The sequence below is a fragment of the Oryx dammah genome, unplaced genomic scaffold (assembly GCF_014754425.2).
Source record: "Oryx dammah isolate SB20612 unplaced genomic scaffold, SCBI_Odam_1.1 HiC_scaffold_15, whole genome shotgun sequence".
NCBI lineage: Eukaryota > Metazoa > Chordata > Mammalia > Artiodactyla > Bovidae > Oryx > Oryx dammah.
The window spans coordinates 23,102,194-23,122,036 of NW_024070199.1; the positions used below are offsets into that span (position 1 = coordinate 23,102,194).

The 19,843-nt window shown below is 39.6% G+C and overlaps 1 protein-coding gene across 3 annotated transcripts in view; it reads right to left on the reverse strand.

Annotated features, from left to right (window-relative positions):
- Positions 1 to 19,843, reverse strand: part of NELL1 (neural EGFL like 1) — a 1,021,326-nt gene that overhangs the window by 702,970 nt on the left and 298,513 nt on the right. For all 3 annotated transcript variants that reach the window (XM_040255650.1, XM_040255649.1, XM_040255651.1), the window contains exon 12: positions 12,847 to 12,975. In XM_040255650.1, coding sequence (XP_040111584.1) covers positions 12,847 to 12,975 — 129 coding nt within the window. The remainder of the gene's footprint in view (positions 1 to 12,846; positions 12,976 to 19,843) is intronic.

A 19,843-nucleotide genomic window follows, 5' to 3' on the forward strand; every position in this document is an offset into this window, starting at 1 on the left:
GGGAGAAAAGGAGGGGGATGAATTGGGAGATTAGGACTGACACATATACAACTAACTCTTGCATGATCTCTTTTTACCCTCTCTCTAGTGTCACTAACTGTGTCTCATCCTAACGTCTCTGCTTGCATGGCCCATAGCATCCCACACTTACCCATCAAACATTCCTCATCCCTCGCAATTAATCCCAACCTTTCAAAATCCTTCTTTACACGATCCTTCTTATTAATTCCAGGAATTAGCCCTCCTCTTCCTTAGTACTTACTGACACATATCCTGAACCATAGATTGCAAGAATGAATTGTGTCTAATTGAGCATTTATCATACTCAAACAGAACAAGCTAGTAAAATCTGATTTTGTACTAGATCTTACCTTAGACCTTTTTGCTCACTTGATTTGCTTTAGCAATTCTTAAGAGAGACTAACAAAGTAGAAACTGGCATACTGTTTGTACAAAGGGGAAGGGAGAATGATGACATTCCCAAATTCAGTTCACAAAATACTGGTAAAGCCAGGATTTCTAACTCACACTGGTGCCTCAAGCAAAAGGTGAAGTTGTTAGTTGCTCATGATCGACTCTTTGTGACCCCATGGACCATAGCCTGCTAGGCTTCTTTGTCCGTGGAATTCTCCAGGTAAGAATACTCGAGTGGGTTGCCATTCCCTTCTCCAGGGGATCTTCCTGACCCAGGAATCAAACCTGGGTCTGCTGAATTGCAAATCTAAGTCAAATATTTTTTCAACTATACCCCTTCTATTCTCCCCTAATTATTTTGAGTGTACAATCCGTGTTTTCCCAGGCAAGCTTCACCAAGAAGCAGAAGCTCCAGTAGGCATTACACCATCCACAGTACCAAGGGCACAAGAGAAACACTGATTTCAATTCTTCTCAATCCTGGCTAGATTTTAGGCATATTGGAGACAGCCAAAAGGTATTTATTTTTTAATAACCAAAAATGTTTAAATCTACTAAATTCTCATTATCACTAAAAGTTCTAAGACTTGGACTTGTTTCTGGAAAGTGAGCAAGGATTTTTTTCCCCTTCCTCTCTTTTTCCTCTTCCTTCATTTTGCTACATAAAAATGCTAAGGACTGGACATAACATAATACATGCGTAACATCTTTCAAGGAGACACTGTGAAGTCTTAATATACTGCACAGTGAGTCAAAGGTGAAAGTACATCATTGGAAGATAATGTAAGGCCATCCTTGCAGGCTTGGCCCCTGGGTACCACCCAGCCCTTCTGATGTATTCACCAAAGAGCAGAGCAGGGAAGATTCATGTGGGAAAATGCCAGACACTGGAACACTCAGCTCTTAGAAGGAAGTCATGGTCAAGAACCAGATGGAACATGTCTTCAAGGATTTGGGGAAGACATCATGCTAGGCCAGACAAGCTCATCTCTTTGATATCAATGATGCTTTACTACCTTGGCAGCCACTGTGGCCAAGTCTGAGAATCCACAAAGATATCAACTATGGAAGCAGTGTTGCCTAACTTGGCTCTCTGCCCTTAGCATCTCCCCAGCCAACGCTGCTTCCATGTGGCCATGAGACTGACTTTTGCTAACATTACCAATTTGATAATGTCCTCCCCACCTCAGATCCTCCACTAAATTCTCTACACTGCTGTGGCCTACAGCAGTGATATGTTTTTGACCATGCAACCTTATTGATAGTAATTAGAGGGCATTACCTTCTATACAAAAACAGTCATGTAATAAAACATATGCATGTACTATTATACTAATATACGATGCACATTGTGTTTAATCACTCAGCCATGTCTGACTCTTTTTGACCCCATGGACTGTAGCCTGCCAGGCTCCTCTGTCCATGGGATTGTGCTGGCAAGAGTACTGGAGTAGGTTGCCATTTTCTCCTCCAGGGCATCTTACCAACCCAGGGATCAAACCTGCATTTTATTTGGACTCTTTAGCTCTGAACCACCAGGGAAGCCATTCATTATGGCATTCATTCAGGGAAGCCAACATTATGAAACACAAAAATAGAAATTTAAAGGATGAGATAAAAATAAAGTCCTAATTTTTCTACTATATCCCAATGGATCCAATTTTTCACTTGCTGTTACGCCTGCATCCTACACAAATGTACATTGGCTTACAGGATACAACTCAAACTCTTTAGCATGCTTGCAATACTTTTCACCATCCAACCACCAGCAGTATTTCCATTTTCATACAGATTTATACAGAGGAGATTTACTATGGGTATTGGCTCAATGCCTCAGCTAGGCAATGCAACATACATAACATGTTATGTTATGGAGGCTTAGAAGTCCTACAATCTGCCATTTATAAGCCAGAGATTCAGGCTTATAAAGTCCAAAGACATGCACACAAGAAGACTGCTGTTATAATTCCTGGAATGTGAAGGCCTAAAACCAGGAGCTCTACTGTCTCGGGGCAGAAAAATGATGGATGTGCTAGCTCAAGAAAGGAAAGAAGGAATTTATCCTTCTTTTGTTCTTTTGTTGCATCCAGGATCTCAACAAATGAGATGACTCCTGCCCATACTGGTAGGAGAATCAAAGGTTACTTTGCTGCAGAAAGACTCCCATAGACACATTCAGAAATAATGTTTTATCAGTTATTCAGTCTTCTTTTAGCACAACCAAACTGACACTTAAAATTAACCATTACAATTAGATATACATTGTGTGTGGGTGGGTGCGAGTGTGAGAGAGTGTATTGTTGTTGTTATTTAGTCACTAAGTCGTGTCCGACTCTTTGTGACCCTATGCACTGTAGCCTGCGAGGCTCCTCTGTCCAAGGGACTTCCCAGACAAGAACACTGGAGTGGGTTGCCATGCCCTCCTCCAGGGGATCTTCCTGGCCCACGGATAGAACCCAGGTCTCTTGAGTCTCTTGCTTTGGCAGGTAGGTTCTTTACCACTAATGCCACCTGGGAAGCCTGTGTGTGAGTATATCTCAACCATAAATACGGTTAGGGTTAGGGTAGGATCAAGTTCCAATCTAAGCACTGCCAAAGATGAAAATATTTATTGTTACTATAATGAAAAATAATTACATAATTATAACATCATCAGTAAGTTACAGTACAAAGCTAAATTACTCTTGCTTGTGTGCTCAGTTGGGTATAACTCTCTGGGACCGTATGGACTGCAGCCCACCAGGCTCCTCTGTCCATGGAATTCTCCAGGCAAGAACACTGGAGTTGGTTGCCATTTCCTCCCCCAGGGGATCTTCTTGATCTAGGCAAGGATCAAACCCATGCCTCTTGCTTCTCCTGCATTGTCATTTGGATTCTTTAGTATTGTGCTCTTACGATTATTATTGTTTTCATGATTCTCTTTGATATGGCAAGTATGCCATAAAACACGTAGAAAGGTGCTTATTGTATGCTGAAGCCCATAGTTGCCCATGGTTTACCAATCATCTCTCTTCTTAAAAATCTCTGAGCTCACTGGAAAGGCCCATCTTGGAAATAACACATACAAAGGTGCTTATTGTATGCTGAAGCCCCATAGTTGCCCATAGTTTACCAATCATCTCTCTTCTTAAAAATCTCTGAGCTCACTGGAAAGGCCCATCTTGGAAATCTTACCCTGACATTACTCTAGTGTTTACAAAATATTGTCACATTCCATACCTTATTTAACCTGCACAAGCGGCCAGTACTATTTAAGACATGTTTAAAAGTCTTATTTGGACCATGAGAAAGTCAGACACAAAAGAACTGGGTGATTCTCCAAGATTACCCAGCTGGCAAGTGGCAGAACCGGGATCATTCAAGATCACCTTATTCTTAGTTCATACTCTTTCACTCTATCGCAGCCCTGGGAGTTGTGAAGAAAAAAATAAAATGGGGTTAGGGAAAATGCTAAATAGCAGGGATATTTGAAGATAGCTGACTACCAAGGCAAACTCCCAGGCACAGACAACCTACTTACTTCTGCCAAGAGCTCACTCTACCACACACAGGAGATTTTTTTTTTTTAATATACTACATGAAATTTAACAGTTTGGGAATTTTCTTAATCAACATGCATCCTCTTTTAAGAATGCATTTACCTCTGGGAACATTATACAGATATCAATCATTTACAAATGTGTGTAAGCTTGTTCCATGAATGGGTTTCCTCCTAGCGTAAACCTCAGAACTGCAGCACGTGAGAAGCTGTGAATTTTGTTCAGAAGGAAGAGGAGATGGGTGACGTTGGGACATGATGTAGAGGGGGGGGGGCCCCCCCCCGGAGCAACAACAGGTGAGGTGATACAGGGGAAGCCAGGGAAGTCTGGAGATAATGCAAAAAGAAAGCAGAAGCAAGATAGTTAAATCCTATCTAGTTTCCAAGTGAGCAAGTTTTCATACAATCAAAAAGCCAGAGGCCCATTCAGGGAGATCCAGGGAATAAACAAAAAGAGGCATAAAGTTAATAAGGGAGTTTTTTTTTGTTTGTTTGCTTTTACTACTCATTGGAGAAGAAAATGGCAACCCACTCCAGTGCTCTTGCCTGGAGAATCCCAGGGATGGTGGAGCCTGGTGGGCTGCCATCTATGGGGTCACAGAGTCGGACACGAGTGAAGCGACTTAGTAGCAGCAGCAGCAACTGTGGCAGAACTGATTGACTGAAACAGATTCTTTTTCTTCCCAGGAACACAGCTGGACAACACAACCAGCCTCTCCTGCAGTTAGGTAAGGCCAGTGAGTAAGTTTGAGAAAAGTAGAATGTGACCCGCACTGGCCATAAAAACCTCGCAGTCATCACCTTCCATTTCCTTTCCCCGATCATGGCAGCCTTGGAAGCCACACTGCATGTAGCTGAGCCAAAGAGGGAAGGAGCTTGGGTTCTTGAATCAGTTTTAAGAAAAACCACCTGCCAACAAGGAGCATCCATTTCAAAGCCTGTATGAATGGAAACAAAAGCTTCTATTTTGTTGAATCCCAGAAGATGTTTCTTTCTATAAGCAGCTGACAAAAACAATTTTTTTTTAATTATTCTCTTATCAAAATTAAGGGAGAGCTACAAGGGCTTCCAAGATGCCACTAGTTGTAAAGAGCCTGCTTGTCAATGCAGGAGACATAAGAGACATGGGTTCAATCATCGGGTCAGGAAGATCCCCTGGAGGAGGGCATGGCAACCCACTCCAGTGTTCTTGCCTGGAGAATCCCATGGACAGAGGAGCCTGGTGGACTATAGTCCATAAGCTCACTAATAAGAGTTGAACATGACTGAAGCAACTTAGCACGCATGCCCAATTTCTCTTGCCACATGGTGAAGAAAGTCAATCTGTAACAAATAATGGCAATGCAGTTACCATGGAATGAAGGGAGCAGACAGCACTGGAGCATTACATGAATGGGGTATTTGCAAAACAAAGAGCAGACTCAGGCCCCAAAATCAGATTCTGTACTCTAAACAGTAGCCCTTAACTGACACTAACAAGACAAATCTGACAAGAAACAGCATCAAGCACAGAAAAGTATGAACCAGTAGGAGACTTTCATTCATTCATTCTGCAAACAGCTTGGTGTATTTATGACACCCAGAGCACTATCCTAGTGCTGGAGACACAGTGAATAAGACAAAATCCTGCCTTTCTACAACTTTTGTTCTAAAGGGAGAAGTCGGTTCATAAACCTTTAAACCGGGAAACACAAGAAAGCAAAACAATTATAGATAATAAGTGTATAAGGAAAATAAAACAAATAAAATGAAAATGGTATTGAGTAGCTGAGGGTAGTAACAGAGCTAATTCAGGGAGGGTGGTTATGTTAGGGGGAGCACACTGATTGAAATCGCCCACCCTGGCCAGGCACCATAGTAACCATTTGCATGAGTTGTTTTATGACAGGAGATCATGATAAGGAATACGGAACTAATAAGCCACCACCAACCAGAAGAGTCAGGAAAGGTTGAAAGGAGACATTTAGTGATCGTCCACTTCCCAGAATCCCTCTCACTAGCATCCATCTTGGCTGAGCAATGCCTGCACCACCAGGAAAGACTCTGAATTAGAGTGCTTGGTCAAAGACCACCTGAAAACTAATCCCATCACTATAAAACCCGAGACTGTGAGCCCGGCAGAGCAGTTCTCCTGGGTCCCCTTACCCAATAAAATCTCTTGCTTTGTCAGCGCGTGTGTCTTCTCAGACAATTCATTTCTGAGTGTTAGACAAGAGCCCAGTTTCCGGCCCTGGAAGGGGTCCACCTTCCTGCAACAGTTAGGAAAGACCTTTCTAAAGAGTGACATTTGAGCTACAACTTAAATGATCCATCAAAAGCGGATTTGCAAAGATCTAGGTGAAGGACATCCCAGGGCAAAGAAAGAACTATTGCAGAAGCCTACTGGAGAATATGAGTCCAAGTGTGGCGGGTGAAGAGAGAACACAGAACAGAGTGTTAAGAGACCAACACAGAGAGGCGGGTCCCCCAGTTCACGCGGGGCTGTACGCAGGACCAAGCCTGGACATTATTCTAAGATGCACGGAAATCAGATGATTTTAAAGAGCAGATTGGCATCATATGACTTGTATATTTAAGAGCTCACTCTGACTGATGCCTGAAGAATGGATTATGGGTGGGGCAAGAGTAGACACCATTGCAATCAGCAACCATGAGATAAAGGAGGCTTGGACTAGAGTCGGAGCAAGATGTGGGTGAACGTGTGATTTATTTTGTAAGTAAAACTACCAAGACTTCCCAGTGCAGTTGATGTTGGGAGTGAGGGCAACATAGAACTGACAATGATTTCTCCATCGAGTGACCTCAGCAACAGGGTGGACAGAAGTGCCATTAACTGAGATTGGGAGAAAAGTACATGGTCCTCTGTTCTCAGGACGCTGGAATTCAGGAGAGTTCTGTAGTACAACAGTTCAGCTACTTGATGAGCTACCATGGATTCTATGTGCTAGCCTACTAACTTAACACTTAGAACAGTTTTATCATGAAAAAAATAACTAGAAATTCCAACTATCTTATAAATGATCTTTTAAAACATGGTTGTATTAAAAACAAAAAATACAAACAAGTGCTACTTTACCCTCCAGTCCTGACCATTGCCCCAGCTGGTTTGACTAGGTCACCTTCCTCAGTAATAAGCTTAAAAATTAAACTCTTGGTTCAACACAAGTGCAATAACCATGGCTTAGATTTGGGGGTTTTGTTCTTTTAATTAAAAAGAAAAAAGAAAAAGTTATGGGGATGGGATGAGTGGGTGTTGTTAAGAGGCAAGAGTTTAAGTAGGTGGGAGAGCAAGAGTAGATGCTTTTGTAAAGTCGCCTTGGGAATAAAGAAGCAGAGGCAAAAAAAAAAAAAAAGCCAGGCCCAGGAAGAAAGCGCAACTCCAACTCTGTCTGCTGCTGGGATGAAAGTGACACGTGGGTCATCACAAGCAGTGCAACGGCTAGAGATCTCTGTGTCTTGGGAAGGATGGCAGGATAGGGTGGGGTAGGGGACTGTTTACATATCTGGATACCAGAGGATCTCTCCATTAGTCATACAGGCTAAACTGGAAGGGAAAGGGGGATCCCTGAGGTATTCTTATCTCAAGCATTCTGAATCTCCAGAAATAAATGCAAGCAGGAGTTAATGTTTTACAAACATGAATAATCCATAAGAGGCTTTTGATCCCTGTGCAGTCCACATCAAGACTTTAGGAGACAGAACCCCAGATCTGAGCATAAACTGGGCTTCATGGATTGCAAGGTTCATGCATTTCAGAAAATTTCAAAATAAGAGTTACCTGATTAATCCTTGGAGAATTAGCAGTGTAACTTAAGGATGCTCACCATTTTCACACATTCTCTTCATGAGGGACTGACAAGGGCTTGTTTCTATGGCAGTGTACACACACTAGCCTCTGCATCCAAAAAACTCTACCCTCGAGTTCTGTATTTTCTTTCTCCTTCTGCCACTTTCCCAGCCTCTTAACGCTATGGGGTCAGACCCTTTGTCATCACCTTCAGTCATGCAAAAGACATTATAAATCACCTTGCTAAGCAGTTGCTGTAGCTTTGTGGGTTTTTTTTTTTTTTACATGCAATCATTAAAGTGAAACCAATAAAATCATTTTGTTCCATGATATATTACCCTTCAACTCAGCTCCACTCATGTTTTTACAAGGAAGGAAGGACGTCATCATTATTTCTACGCTGAGTACCTCACTGCTAACAATATGCTCCTGGCAGGACTGATATAACTTGGTCCCTCCATCTAAGAACACTCTCCCCTGCTACCTTCCAATACTCCAAAAAGAGGTAGACATGAGAAGCCCACATTCTCAAAGTACTGGCCTCTACGAGCACACACTCTTCCAAGAAAGATCCTCATAAACATTGATATAGGTTGATGACAATAACTGTTATAATTCACTAAATCACCAGTAAAAACCAGACAATTTACTGAGTTTTTGACCTGCATTGTCTCATTATCATCTTAATTGGGAAATACAATTTCCCACATTGGAATTGGCTATAAAGAAGCAGTAATCTACTACTTGTGGTCTGTAAATATATATTACCTGGTAGAAGAGCCAGGGAAGACTATTAATGATCTACACAGTTTGTACTTTTTCTAGTAACTCTCAATGTTTACTCTGTAGAAAATTACTTTCAGTCATGAACACTGAGTTGGAGGTATCCTTCTGAAACCACAAGATTTGGGTCAACTAACTCAGGCAGGTATACCAGTAGGCTTAGGCTAAGTTACACAAAGCTAACAGATAATAGTACCCTCCAAAGTATCAGTGATTTACAGTTATTTCTCATAAGGCCACGTGTCCATCACTTGTCCATTGTCACCAGTTCCGAGTCAGCTTCGTGCTGAGACCACAGCTAAAGGAGAGATGCCACTCTAGAACACTGCCAGTTGATGAGAAAGAGGTGGAACCCTGTAACAGCTCTTTGAGCTTTTACTCTAAATGGTACAGATCTCACATACATTCAGACTTCATTAGATCAAGGAGATAGCAAATAGTTTTACTAAGCCCACATTGGAACAGGGTGGGGGATGGGGAGGTAGGGTGCAGCATAAGTCAAGGCATATGAGTTGTGAGTTGAATATTAACTTTACTTCACTTCTCTGAGTCTTTGTGTCCATGCTTACATTTTCCTCAAAGATTCTCTGGAAGGCTCAAAGAGTATAATATATGTAAAAGGAGTTCAGAAAATGCAGAGCACTCTGTAAGTAGGAGGTATTATTTAATACTAATTGTAGTACTTTCTATGTCCAACGGATTTCATGATGTATATGTACCATATCGCTCTTTATTCTTCAACCTAACCTTTTACTACTTTTTTACTAAGAAAAGTGTGAGACTCTAAGTAGGCTTCAAATTCAAGATCAGGAATAGACCCCAACTACTGTATTTTCCTCAAGATACTACCTCTAACTGAAGCTAATGTACCAGAAACTATTTAAGACCAACCCATTGTCATCACAAAGATTAAAAAAAAAAAGTCACAGTAGACCAGATTTCATAAAACACAAAAAACCGACTACAGCAATTTTCAAAATGGAGAATGTTCCTGTTGGAGCCAGACGAGGCAAAATGAAACAACCTCCTTTGAATTGTATCATAGCTGACAAAGGTTCTTATTACCTTCTATTGATTGGCCGGGAGTTCTGATATCTCCTCAATGGCAGTTTCTAAGGCAATCTCTGCAGAGCAGGAAGAGTCCTTAATACACTATCTCTCTTCTACTACCCAGGCAAGTTAAGAAAATTGAAAGTCTTTTGTGATTCTTTTTCCACTGAAAGCCTGAATAGGCTCTTCAAGACAGTCTGGACAATGAGTGCAATATTTTGTTTTAATTTGCAAGCCAGTCTTGTTCATCATGATTTGTACAATATGGGTCATCTTCACTCCATTTACTCTGAGTAAAAAATAACTTGCCTGAAGCAGTTCACACATATCTACTCCTCTCTCTCTAGGCTACAGTGAGACGATGAACTCAGCCTCTGAGAGTCTCTGGTACCCAGCTGGCTGTGTGGTGAGCATCCCAGAGGATAATTCTGAAGACAGAAGCTGAGTAAACGGCCATACTGCATTTTGCCATACCACAGTGTGGTACCCATGGCTTTCTACCCACCCAAAGCCACACAGACCCTCCTCCTACAGCTACAACCATATTTAATTCAGCCAAAGAGCAAAGATCACTTAGTCTCAGGGCAAGTATAGCCTTATTCCAAATCCAGGGGTGGATTACAATTAGCACAAGCCACTGTGCATTGAGACAACCATGTCATTGGTCTAGGGGTGGATAGCAGGTAACCCAGGTCTAAAAAATAAGAGAGCAGAAGTCTTCCGCATGGGGAGAGCCAAAGGAAGCTATAAAGGACTTTCTAGGAGAACTTTCCTTAAACATAAAAAGACAGAACCTTACACAGAGAAGGTTTTTAACCACTGCCCATCTCTTTCTTGGGATGCTGGTAGAAGGACATCTCGCCTGGGGCTATGGCAGCCATCAAGCAGTCACAGGAAAATAAGCCCAAAACCCAGGCATGCTGAAGATTGCAGAATGAAAAGAGAGAAGGGTGTTTGCTCTAAATATTGATATTCACTCTACTTGGTTATCTGGGCTCCCCATTCAATGTCCAGGATCCGACTCCTGTTTTTTTCCCCTGATTTCCATTCTTAGACAGTACATAGGCTCTAATGTTTAGTCATTTTTTTTTCTTAGGTGTTATCCTTGAACTTTTGGAATGTTCCCATGATTACAGAGAAGTGACTGAAGACTGAGAATATCACCATGTCCCAAGGTAGTCCCATAGTATACACTGGCCCAATGCCCTGCCCACACAATGAGCTGAGAAACATGTTCAAGAAAACAGGGATTTAGACCTAAAATTGCTCAACAGAATCAATAACATAAGGCCTCACACACAGAGTGAGTGAGTGATAGTCACTCAGTTGTGTCCAACTCTTTGTGACCCCTTGGACTGGAGCCCATCAGACTCCACTGTCTATGGAATTCTCCAGGCAAGAGTATTGGAATGGGTTGCCATTTTCTTCTCCATCACACACAAAGGGTAGGCACAACATGGCACCTTGTAAAACTGATTCTACATAACAAAAATGAGGAGAGAATCAGAGAGTCCCAAACAGCATTTATGCCAACTATTTCCTCCCAAGTTCTGCCAGGTCTCAACAGCTAAGGGGAGTCAGGAATGGTGTGTGCACTGCTTCCAAAAGACAACCAAAATGTCTGCCAATGATAGAATCAGGATTCACATTATTTTGAGGTTCCTTCTCTCATTTTTATAATTGTTGAGTCTATCCCACATATAGCAGAAGGTAAAAAACTAAATTTTTCAGACCATTACCTGGCTTGTGGGATTTTTTTCATGATGAATAGAGAGAATAATGTTCTTTTTTATTTTTAAAGCTACATTCATTTTCTGACAAAAACACAGAATAGTATAAGGTGCAAAACAAAACAGCACAAGGTACAATATAAAAATGAATGTTAACATTAAACACTGAAATAAATAATCCTCTTTCTCAAAACTGATGTCTTGATAACATGATATTAAGGCTAGATGAAAAGTTGCATAGCTAAAGGGGCAACCTCATTCTCCCAAGTGACATGTCTCCCAGATCAAGTTCAGTAAGCAAAAGAAAAAGAACTGTAGAAAAAAGTGGGGGAGGAACTACTAGACTTATACTGTATTGCCAATGAGAACCAAAATGGTAATGAAGAAAATCTCCCATAAGCAATGGAAAACAGAGGATACCTAACAGGTTCTAAACACTAACAGTAATTAGACACATTTCCTTAACCACTGACAAGGTCTTTAGTAAGCCAAATGTTAAGCTAGAAGTCAACAACATAAAACAGCAGAATGGAAAGAAATTTACCATTATTGTCATCAATTGTCTTCACCTTGACAATACCTGATCTACTTGAGAACCAAAGCAGTAGAGGATAGTGACCAAGACATTGCAGCATTTATTCCAGTTGTGATATCCACATTCCTGATTAACAGGTCCCTAAGGTTCAATATATTGTTAGTAAAGATGACAGGAATACTTGGGTCCAACCAGGACAGAGAAACAGCCTACCATTAATTTCCCTATAACAATTTCTCTAAACCAACAGGAGGAAGCCAGTGAGCACTGGAGAAATGGAAGGTCTTAGATTTTAGGGCACTTCACATGTTTAAGTCAAGGGTCAAAAATAATTCCTGACCTTCTGGTATGTTAAAGGAACAGGAGTCTGCAATACTTGCCACCAGAGTACTGAGCAAGTACTCTGGAAAAGAGGGGTTCATATAAGACAGAGGAGTTGCTCAGCTTTGTAAAGGAGAAAAGGGGGTCACAGATCCTCGAGGCCACCAACCTACTATAATGACACCAATCCGTGTGCCAAAGTTATGAGTCCATCCGTCACTGGGGCTTTTACAAGAGTTTGGGAATTATTAATAGCAACACATGACCTTGGCAGAGGAAGATGATGGCAATTGGGTAGAAGGTAGTATCAAAGCACTCCATTCAAAAGAGAATCCACTGCCTAACATTTAACTGAAACTGAAGACGATGATCTTCCCAAATAAGACAACCTAAAATGAGGTATTTAGGGTTTTGCTGGTGATTATTAAATGCAGTGACAGTAGAACATGGGATCTGATATGGCTCCATTGCTTTTGTTGCTTTCTATGTTTCATAACTTCCTTGAAAAGTCTTGCTATTACGTGCTACTAAGCAGCCTGGATAAGTCAGGAGAGGAGAGTATCCTAGGCAGTTGACAATTTCTTCTAGGATCCCACAGGACCAGAACCAAGGGCAAGCTTTCAATCTTCAGCCATATCTACCAGGAATATATTTCTCACAAGTTGATTTTATTAAATAGCTCACTTACCTTCACAGTAGGCAGAGTCTCCCTGGACAGAAATATAACCATTCTTGCACTCACAAGTAGCTTTGGTATTCCAATTTTTGCACTCTGAGTTTTCACCACATTTAGGTCCTTCAGCACAAAAGTTATGACCTAGAAGACACAAATAAAATTTTACATCAGGAAAGAGGAGGCTAAAAGTCTTCCAAATAATAAAGCATGAAACATTGTTATTATATGTCAGCATACATGAGAATACGCCTTGGCAATATGCAAAGGTAAATTTGCATATCCATGAGGAGGAATAAAAAACTTTGGACCATCCTATACCTGAGAATTTTCTCTCCTAATTCACAAACTTGCTGAAGTTATTCCTTTTTGAAAGCTTTTATCCATGTTGATTCTGAATTTTCTTTCCACTACCTTCTTATGTGACTAGTCTTTTAAATGGTTTTATTACAAAATTTATGATACATAGGAAATATATAAAATGAATATATATATTAATATATCAAATAAAATTAATACAAAAAGTATTATCAGTACCTATTTATTAAACATCCCCAAAGAAGCCCCTTCTCAGCCATCAGAGACAACTACGCTAACAATTGTGTTAATCACTCCCTTACATACTTCTATATGCTTTACCATACATAGGTATGTATTTCTAAATAATAGATTATTTAGTTTTGGCCATTTTGAACTTCACCTGTGAAATCATACTGTATCATATCCTCTATGGTGTATGTTTTTTTTTTTCCTGTTCATTCATATTAATGCCTGTGGCTATCATTCATCAGTGGTATATAATATTTCATAGTATAAATATTTTACAATTTATCCATTATACTAAATATTGACTTTGACTTATTTGCAGGTTTTGAGTTATTAGCACAGCTGCAAGAAACATTCTTGAACATGTTTCCTGAGGCATATTTTTTTAACCACATGTTTTACATTTCTTTGTCCAAGAGTCTTTCTTGAATCTAAAGCATTCCCTCAAGGACAGTTACTTTTCCCCTTAATATATTCTTCATAAATTCCTTTTAGTGAAGATAAATTTGACAGTAACTACATGACTGAGCGACTGAACTGAACTGAAATGAAGTGAAGTCGCTCAGTCGTGCCCGACTCTTTGCGACCCCATGGTGAAGTCGCTCAGTCGTGCCCGACTCTTTGCGACCCCATGGACAGTAGCCTGCACCAGGCTCCTCCGTCCATGGGATTTTCCAGGCAAGAGTACTGGAGTGGGTTGCCATTTCCTTCTCCAGGGAATCTTTCCGACCCAGGGATCGAACCCAGGTCTCTCGCACTGTAGCCAGACGCTTTACCGTCTGAGCCACCAGGGAAGCCCAGAATTGAACTGAACTGATGCTCAATTTATCTAAATATGTCCTTTGACCACCCTCCTACTTGAAAAACAGCTATACTAGGTACATACTTTGTCTCAACATTTTGAAGATATCCCATTGTTTATAGCTTCTGTTATAACTGTTGAGAAGTCAGTTGTTAGCCTAACAGTCATTCCTTAGTATGTGACAAACCTTTTCTCTTTGACTTTTAAGATCTATTTTATTTGGTTAGTTAAGTTGACGAGCTTTGTTTTGTTTCATATTCATTAACTTTAAGGTTTTTAGGTGTGAATTTATTTTTGTTCTTCCTGGGATTCCTTGGGATTCTTAAATATAAAGATTGGTTAAATCTTTTATCAGTTTGGAAAATTCTCAAGTATTTTCTCTTCAAACATTCTCTCTTCACCATTGCCACGAAGTCTCTGTTTCTAGAATTATAATGAGATTACTATTCTTCTTTCTTAAGCTCTCCTCCATGTTACTTCTACTTGCCTTAATATTCCCATCTCTTTTTTCTATGCAGAATTCTGTTTAACTTCTAGATGTATCTTTCGGTCTCTTAATTCTCTCAAGCAGTGTCATATTCACTCAATCATCCACATCATTTTTATTTTACTTGTATTTTTTTTTTTAATTTTCTAAAATTCACTTTCTTTTTAAATCTCCTTGGTCAAATTTGTAGTCTCTCATTCTTTCCTCTTTTAATTTCCCCCTTTAAAAAACATATTAGACGTACATTTAACACATACAACTCCAACATCTTCAGTCTTCTGATTTTGGTTTGTTTCTCTGAGTATCCTGCATGGTTACTATTTTGTGTTTTGAGTGATTCTTTTATGATTCTTTGTGAGCTCATGTTTTTTAGGATTTAATCTGTATGAATTATTTGAGGTTTGGGCTTTGAAACTGTACTTCTTCAGAGAGGATCTGTGTTTGCTTTTGTCAGATGCCCAAGGGAACTATCAACCCACAATCACTTTAAACTACATTTTGCCTTGGGACATATGGATTGAGCCACACAGGTAGAATAAATTTAGATTCTAAGCTTTCAGGAATGCAAACTTTTCTCTGCCATATCTAGAGTCATGACTGACAGGCAAGTCTCCTCTTACAGAGCAGATTTTTCCTAGTCACCCACTGAGGAGTTACCCTTCAAGATTCTTTACTTATGCAAGCCTCAGGCTTTTCCTCCTGTCTACTTAAACAGTAGTCCATTAGAAGCCAGATTCTACCACCAGGGATTAAAAACTGACCTCTGGGCAAATGCCAACTCCAGTGTGCTTACTTATCTCAATGGAATCAACCTTTTTTCTGGTCTCTGGTTTTTTTTGTTTTTTTGTTTTTTTTTATCCTACCTCTATTACCAATTCTACCTATCTCCCAACCCTCAAAAAATTTTATATATTATGCATTTTTAGGTTATACCCACCACAGGAATTGTGAAGTTCAAATGTAACAAGGTATATAAAAAGTGCTTTATCATTTTTAACTCATACATTTTAGCAAATAATAACTACACTGCTATATCACATACTGTAGTCTCATAGAAAACAAGTGATCTTGGAGAAGAGATCTAATACATAATTCAGGGTCTTTACTAATAAACACAATAAGTCATTTTGCCTGTCTAGGTACCTATACCAAGAAAGGACAACATCAGTGATTTTCACACTATTCCTCAGAGTCTTGGGTACAGCTGAGTTGTTGGTCAGAGCTCAAGTCCTCCAGCCCTGATTCAAATAGAACAGCTTTGCTTTTATACTGTTGAAACAGTGATTATATGAACAATAGTTTCTGGTTTTAAAAAATATAAACACCACTGAACTATATAAACTCGAAGTTTAACTCCTTTTGATGATAACATTCTAGAATATTCTTCTTTTGAGACAGAATTTTAAACCAACATTCTTAGGATAAAAGATAATAACTCCTATTAAATAATAATATTCATGCACCTATGTCTGGCATTACACTAGATGTTTTAAATGGGGATAATAATATACCTTATTAATTTGTATGGAACAAGTTAAATGGGTTAATTCATATAAAGCACTTAGAGCAAAGCTTGATACACACTAGGAGGTCACTAAATGTTAGCCTCTGTGATAAGAATGATAATGATTATGATAACAGTACTGCTGAAAATGATGGCTAAAGTTCAAAACAACTTGATAACACTGCTATCCTCAGCTTCAAGATAAGAAAAGAGAAGCTCAAGCTCAAACTCATTAATATCTAGCTAATAAGTGGACATGCCAAGATTCTAAATTATGTCTGGGGAACTCCAAGGCCTATATAATTTGTTTTTTTATATATCCTATCACATATAAAAAATAGTTTAAAAAAAAAGTGAAAGATGTAGACACTACTTGTGACATTAGAAAGTGTATCCAAAGGCTGAGGGGAGCATAATATCATATCCAGCCTCACTATCTGACCTGTTAACTGGTGACTGCCTCAGTCAAAATCAGAGTAAAAACTTAACTTGTTGAAAATGTGAAACCTCTGTCAGCCAAGAACACTTTTACAAGGACTTAAAAGGCTTATAATAACCATTAAAGTACTTGATGTTTCTGTTAGCAAAAGGACAATTTTGGGGTATCATAGCTTTCTTTGCCAGAGGAAGTGCCTGGACTTCCCTCCCCACATCACAATTGATCAATAATTAAGTTGTCACATTTTCTTTTATTATAAAGTTTGACTCAATGTCATATGAACACCCTTTTTTGCATGACTTTTTTTTTCTCTAGGATATGCAACTGTCCTTCACTTTCCACAAACATTTGATAGCCCAGAACAAAGCCCCTCAAACACTGTTGACTTTCCAATGCACATCTCTCTAGCAGGCATGTGCCATGTCAATCCACAATGCAGAGAGCTGGGTCAAATGTATTTCAAAGACAATGAAGGGCCCATGAGACAGATTAATGGTATGGACAAATCCACTTTGTCTGGGTCTCACCATTGTGTCAAAAACATGTGTTGTTGTTCTTTTTTTTTTTTTTTTAATTAACTCAAGCCTTCGTTCAAGCAGTATTTATTCAGTACCTGCTTGCCTTTCTGCATGAGTGAACAATCACCCACTCAATATTTACAGGGCTGCAGCACTATGCAAGACCCTGGTGTTTGAGACATTCCATGACCACAAAAGAGTTAGAAACTCTAAGGTGAGGTAAGCCAAAGATGTGAGCAGTACAAACTATCATAGTGTTCCAGAGAAGAAGAAATCCCTACTAGCTGATGCCAAACTTGACCTTTGACTCATCACAGGTAGAAACTTGTGCAAGACACAGGATCTGCAAGACACAGATTCCAATGGGAGGAATGGGACTCCAACCCTTGAGGAAGAAGAGTAAGTTTGAAGAACCTCAAATAATCTGGCACAGTTGTAATAAGAATGATTAACATTTATCAAGCACAAAATATACGCTAGATGCTCAGTAAAGTGTTTCAGATGCATTATTCCACTTAATTCTATTAACAATCCTATGAAACTGGAATTATAACCCTATTTCCACAGATGTGGCACTAACTCAGAAGTTTGGGCATGAGTGAAAGTACACAGAGCCATGATCCAGGTGTCACTGATGCCGGGGTTCTTAACCAAAAAGCAACAATTTTATAAGCATCCTACACTCCAAGGGATAAAAAAGATATTCTGTTTTGCATGCCTAGATTCAAGCAGATTACATTTTAGATTTCTTTTTCACACACACACACACACACACACACAAGCATGTACACAAGGCTGGGCAATTTAAAATATTCTTTTAAAATACTAACTCTAAAATTTTAAAATAGTAATATATGCACTAACTTAGAATCCTATACCCAGCAAAAATATCTTTCAAACTGAAAGTGAAATAAAGAAATTTTCAGAAAAATAAAATAAGAATAAAAAATAAAATAAAATAAAATAAAATACTGACTCTAATCATTCCAACTTCTTTAAGTCAAGATCTATGTCTGACTCATTTCTTTCAACTCAAAACTTCCCACACAAGGATAGCTGTCTGTGGAGAAGGATGGCTTATAGATGAATGCAAAAATCGACAGGTAGAAATACGGGTGGTTAAATTAATGAGTGAATGGAGATGTGGATGAATCTACAGTGGTATTTTAATGCCCCCTCTTGAGCAACTAGAAGCCTAATGGGACTGGTTTGCTAGTCACCATTTTTCTTGAAACATTTTTACTGAAGTACAATTTACATACCATAAAATTTACCTGTTGTAAAGACAAACTGATGATTTTTAGTAAACTCACACAGTTATACAGTAAATCACCACAATCCAGTCTTAAAGCACTGTCATCACCCCAGCTGGTCATCTGCAGTCTTCAAAACCACCCCAAGATAGCTGGTTGCCAAGTCATAAATCCTCAATCAACTCTCCACATTTCAACATCTTTCTAAAGGTTTAGTCTCTCCTATCTGCTGTCTGAAAGGCTTGGCATTTAATTTACAGACCCGTCCCTTCAGGATATCTGTCTTCAGTTGCCACCTGTCTTTTTCTCTAGTCCTCTTACCAACTCTTGGTACAATATTTTCTTCAGCAGCTGGTTATCAATACAGATTGATACATGAGATTCTTCAACGTCACCTTCTTTCTTTAATCAGTATCTTTTTTCCCCAGAATTAGAAGTTGTGGCCAGACTGTAGAATATACACACATATGCGTACATACATACTCAATATCCATGTTCTTTTACTTGAATATTTTAATAAATGAGTCTGGTGTCTCTGTGGGCTTCTCTCATAGCTCAGTCAGTAAAGAATCTGCCTGCAATGCAGATGACCTGGGTTCGATTCCTGGGTCAGGAAGATCCCCTGGAGAAGGAAATGTCAACCCACTCCAGCATTCTTGCCTGGAAAATCCCATGGACAGAGGAGCCTAGCAGGCTCTAGTCCATGGGGTCGCCAAGAGTCAGACACAACTTAATGACTAAATCACCACCAGAGTCTCTGTAATTATCATCCTATAATTAGAAGCACACAAAGCAACATCGTCTAAATGGCAGTGGTCCAAAGACAGAGAACACATTTGTTATAAAAGTCGCTGTTTGTTGACTTTTTCCAATTTGTCAGGCACAACAACTCTAAAGATTAGTATTATTCTCACTTTATAGATTAGGAAAATGTGGTTGGGACTATCTTATCCAAGGTAACACAGCCAGGAAGTGGCAGAGATGATTTAACTCAAGTTCTTGTTAAGACCACTAAGAAAATTATTATTCTATGATTTAAAAACCTCAGAGCATAGATAACTACTACTGACTATTCTCTGATGCTGTTTGTAGATCTCTATGCCCAATAAAGTTTTCAAAGAGGCCTATTTACGACCCAACTGCAAGTTCTGCCAATCTGTTCTCAAGAGAAATCAAAACAAGGTCAATGTTTGTGCCCTGTCTCTTCTGGTCTCTGGTTAAGAACATTCACCTCCTCTAAGGAGCCTGGTAGGCTGCAGTCTATGGGGTCTCTAAGAGTCAGACACAACTGAGCAACTTCACTTTCACTTTTACTTTTCACTTTCATGCATTGGAGAAGGAAATGGCAACCCACTCCAGTGTCCTTGCCTGGAGAATCCCAGGGATGGACAGGGGAGCCTGGTGGGGAGCCGTCTATGGGGTCACATAGAGTGTGACACGACTGAAGTGACTTAGCTTAGAAG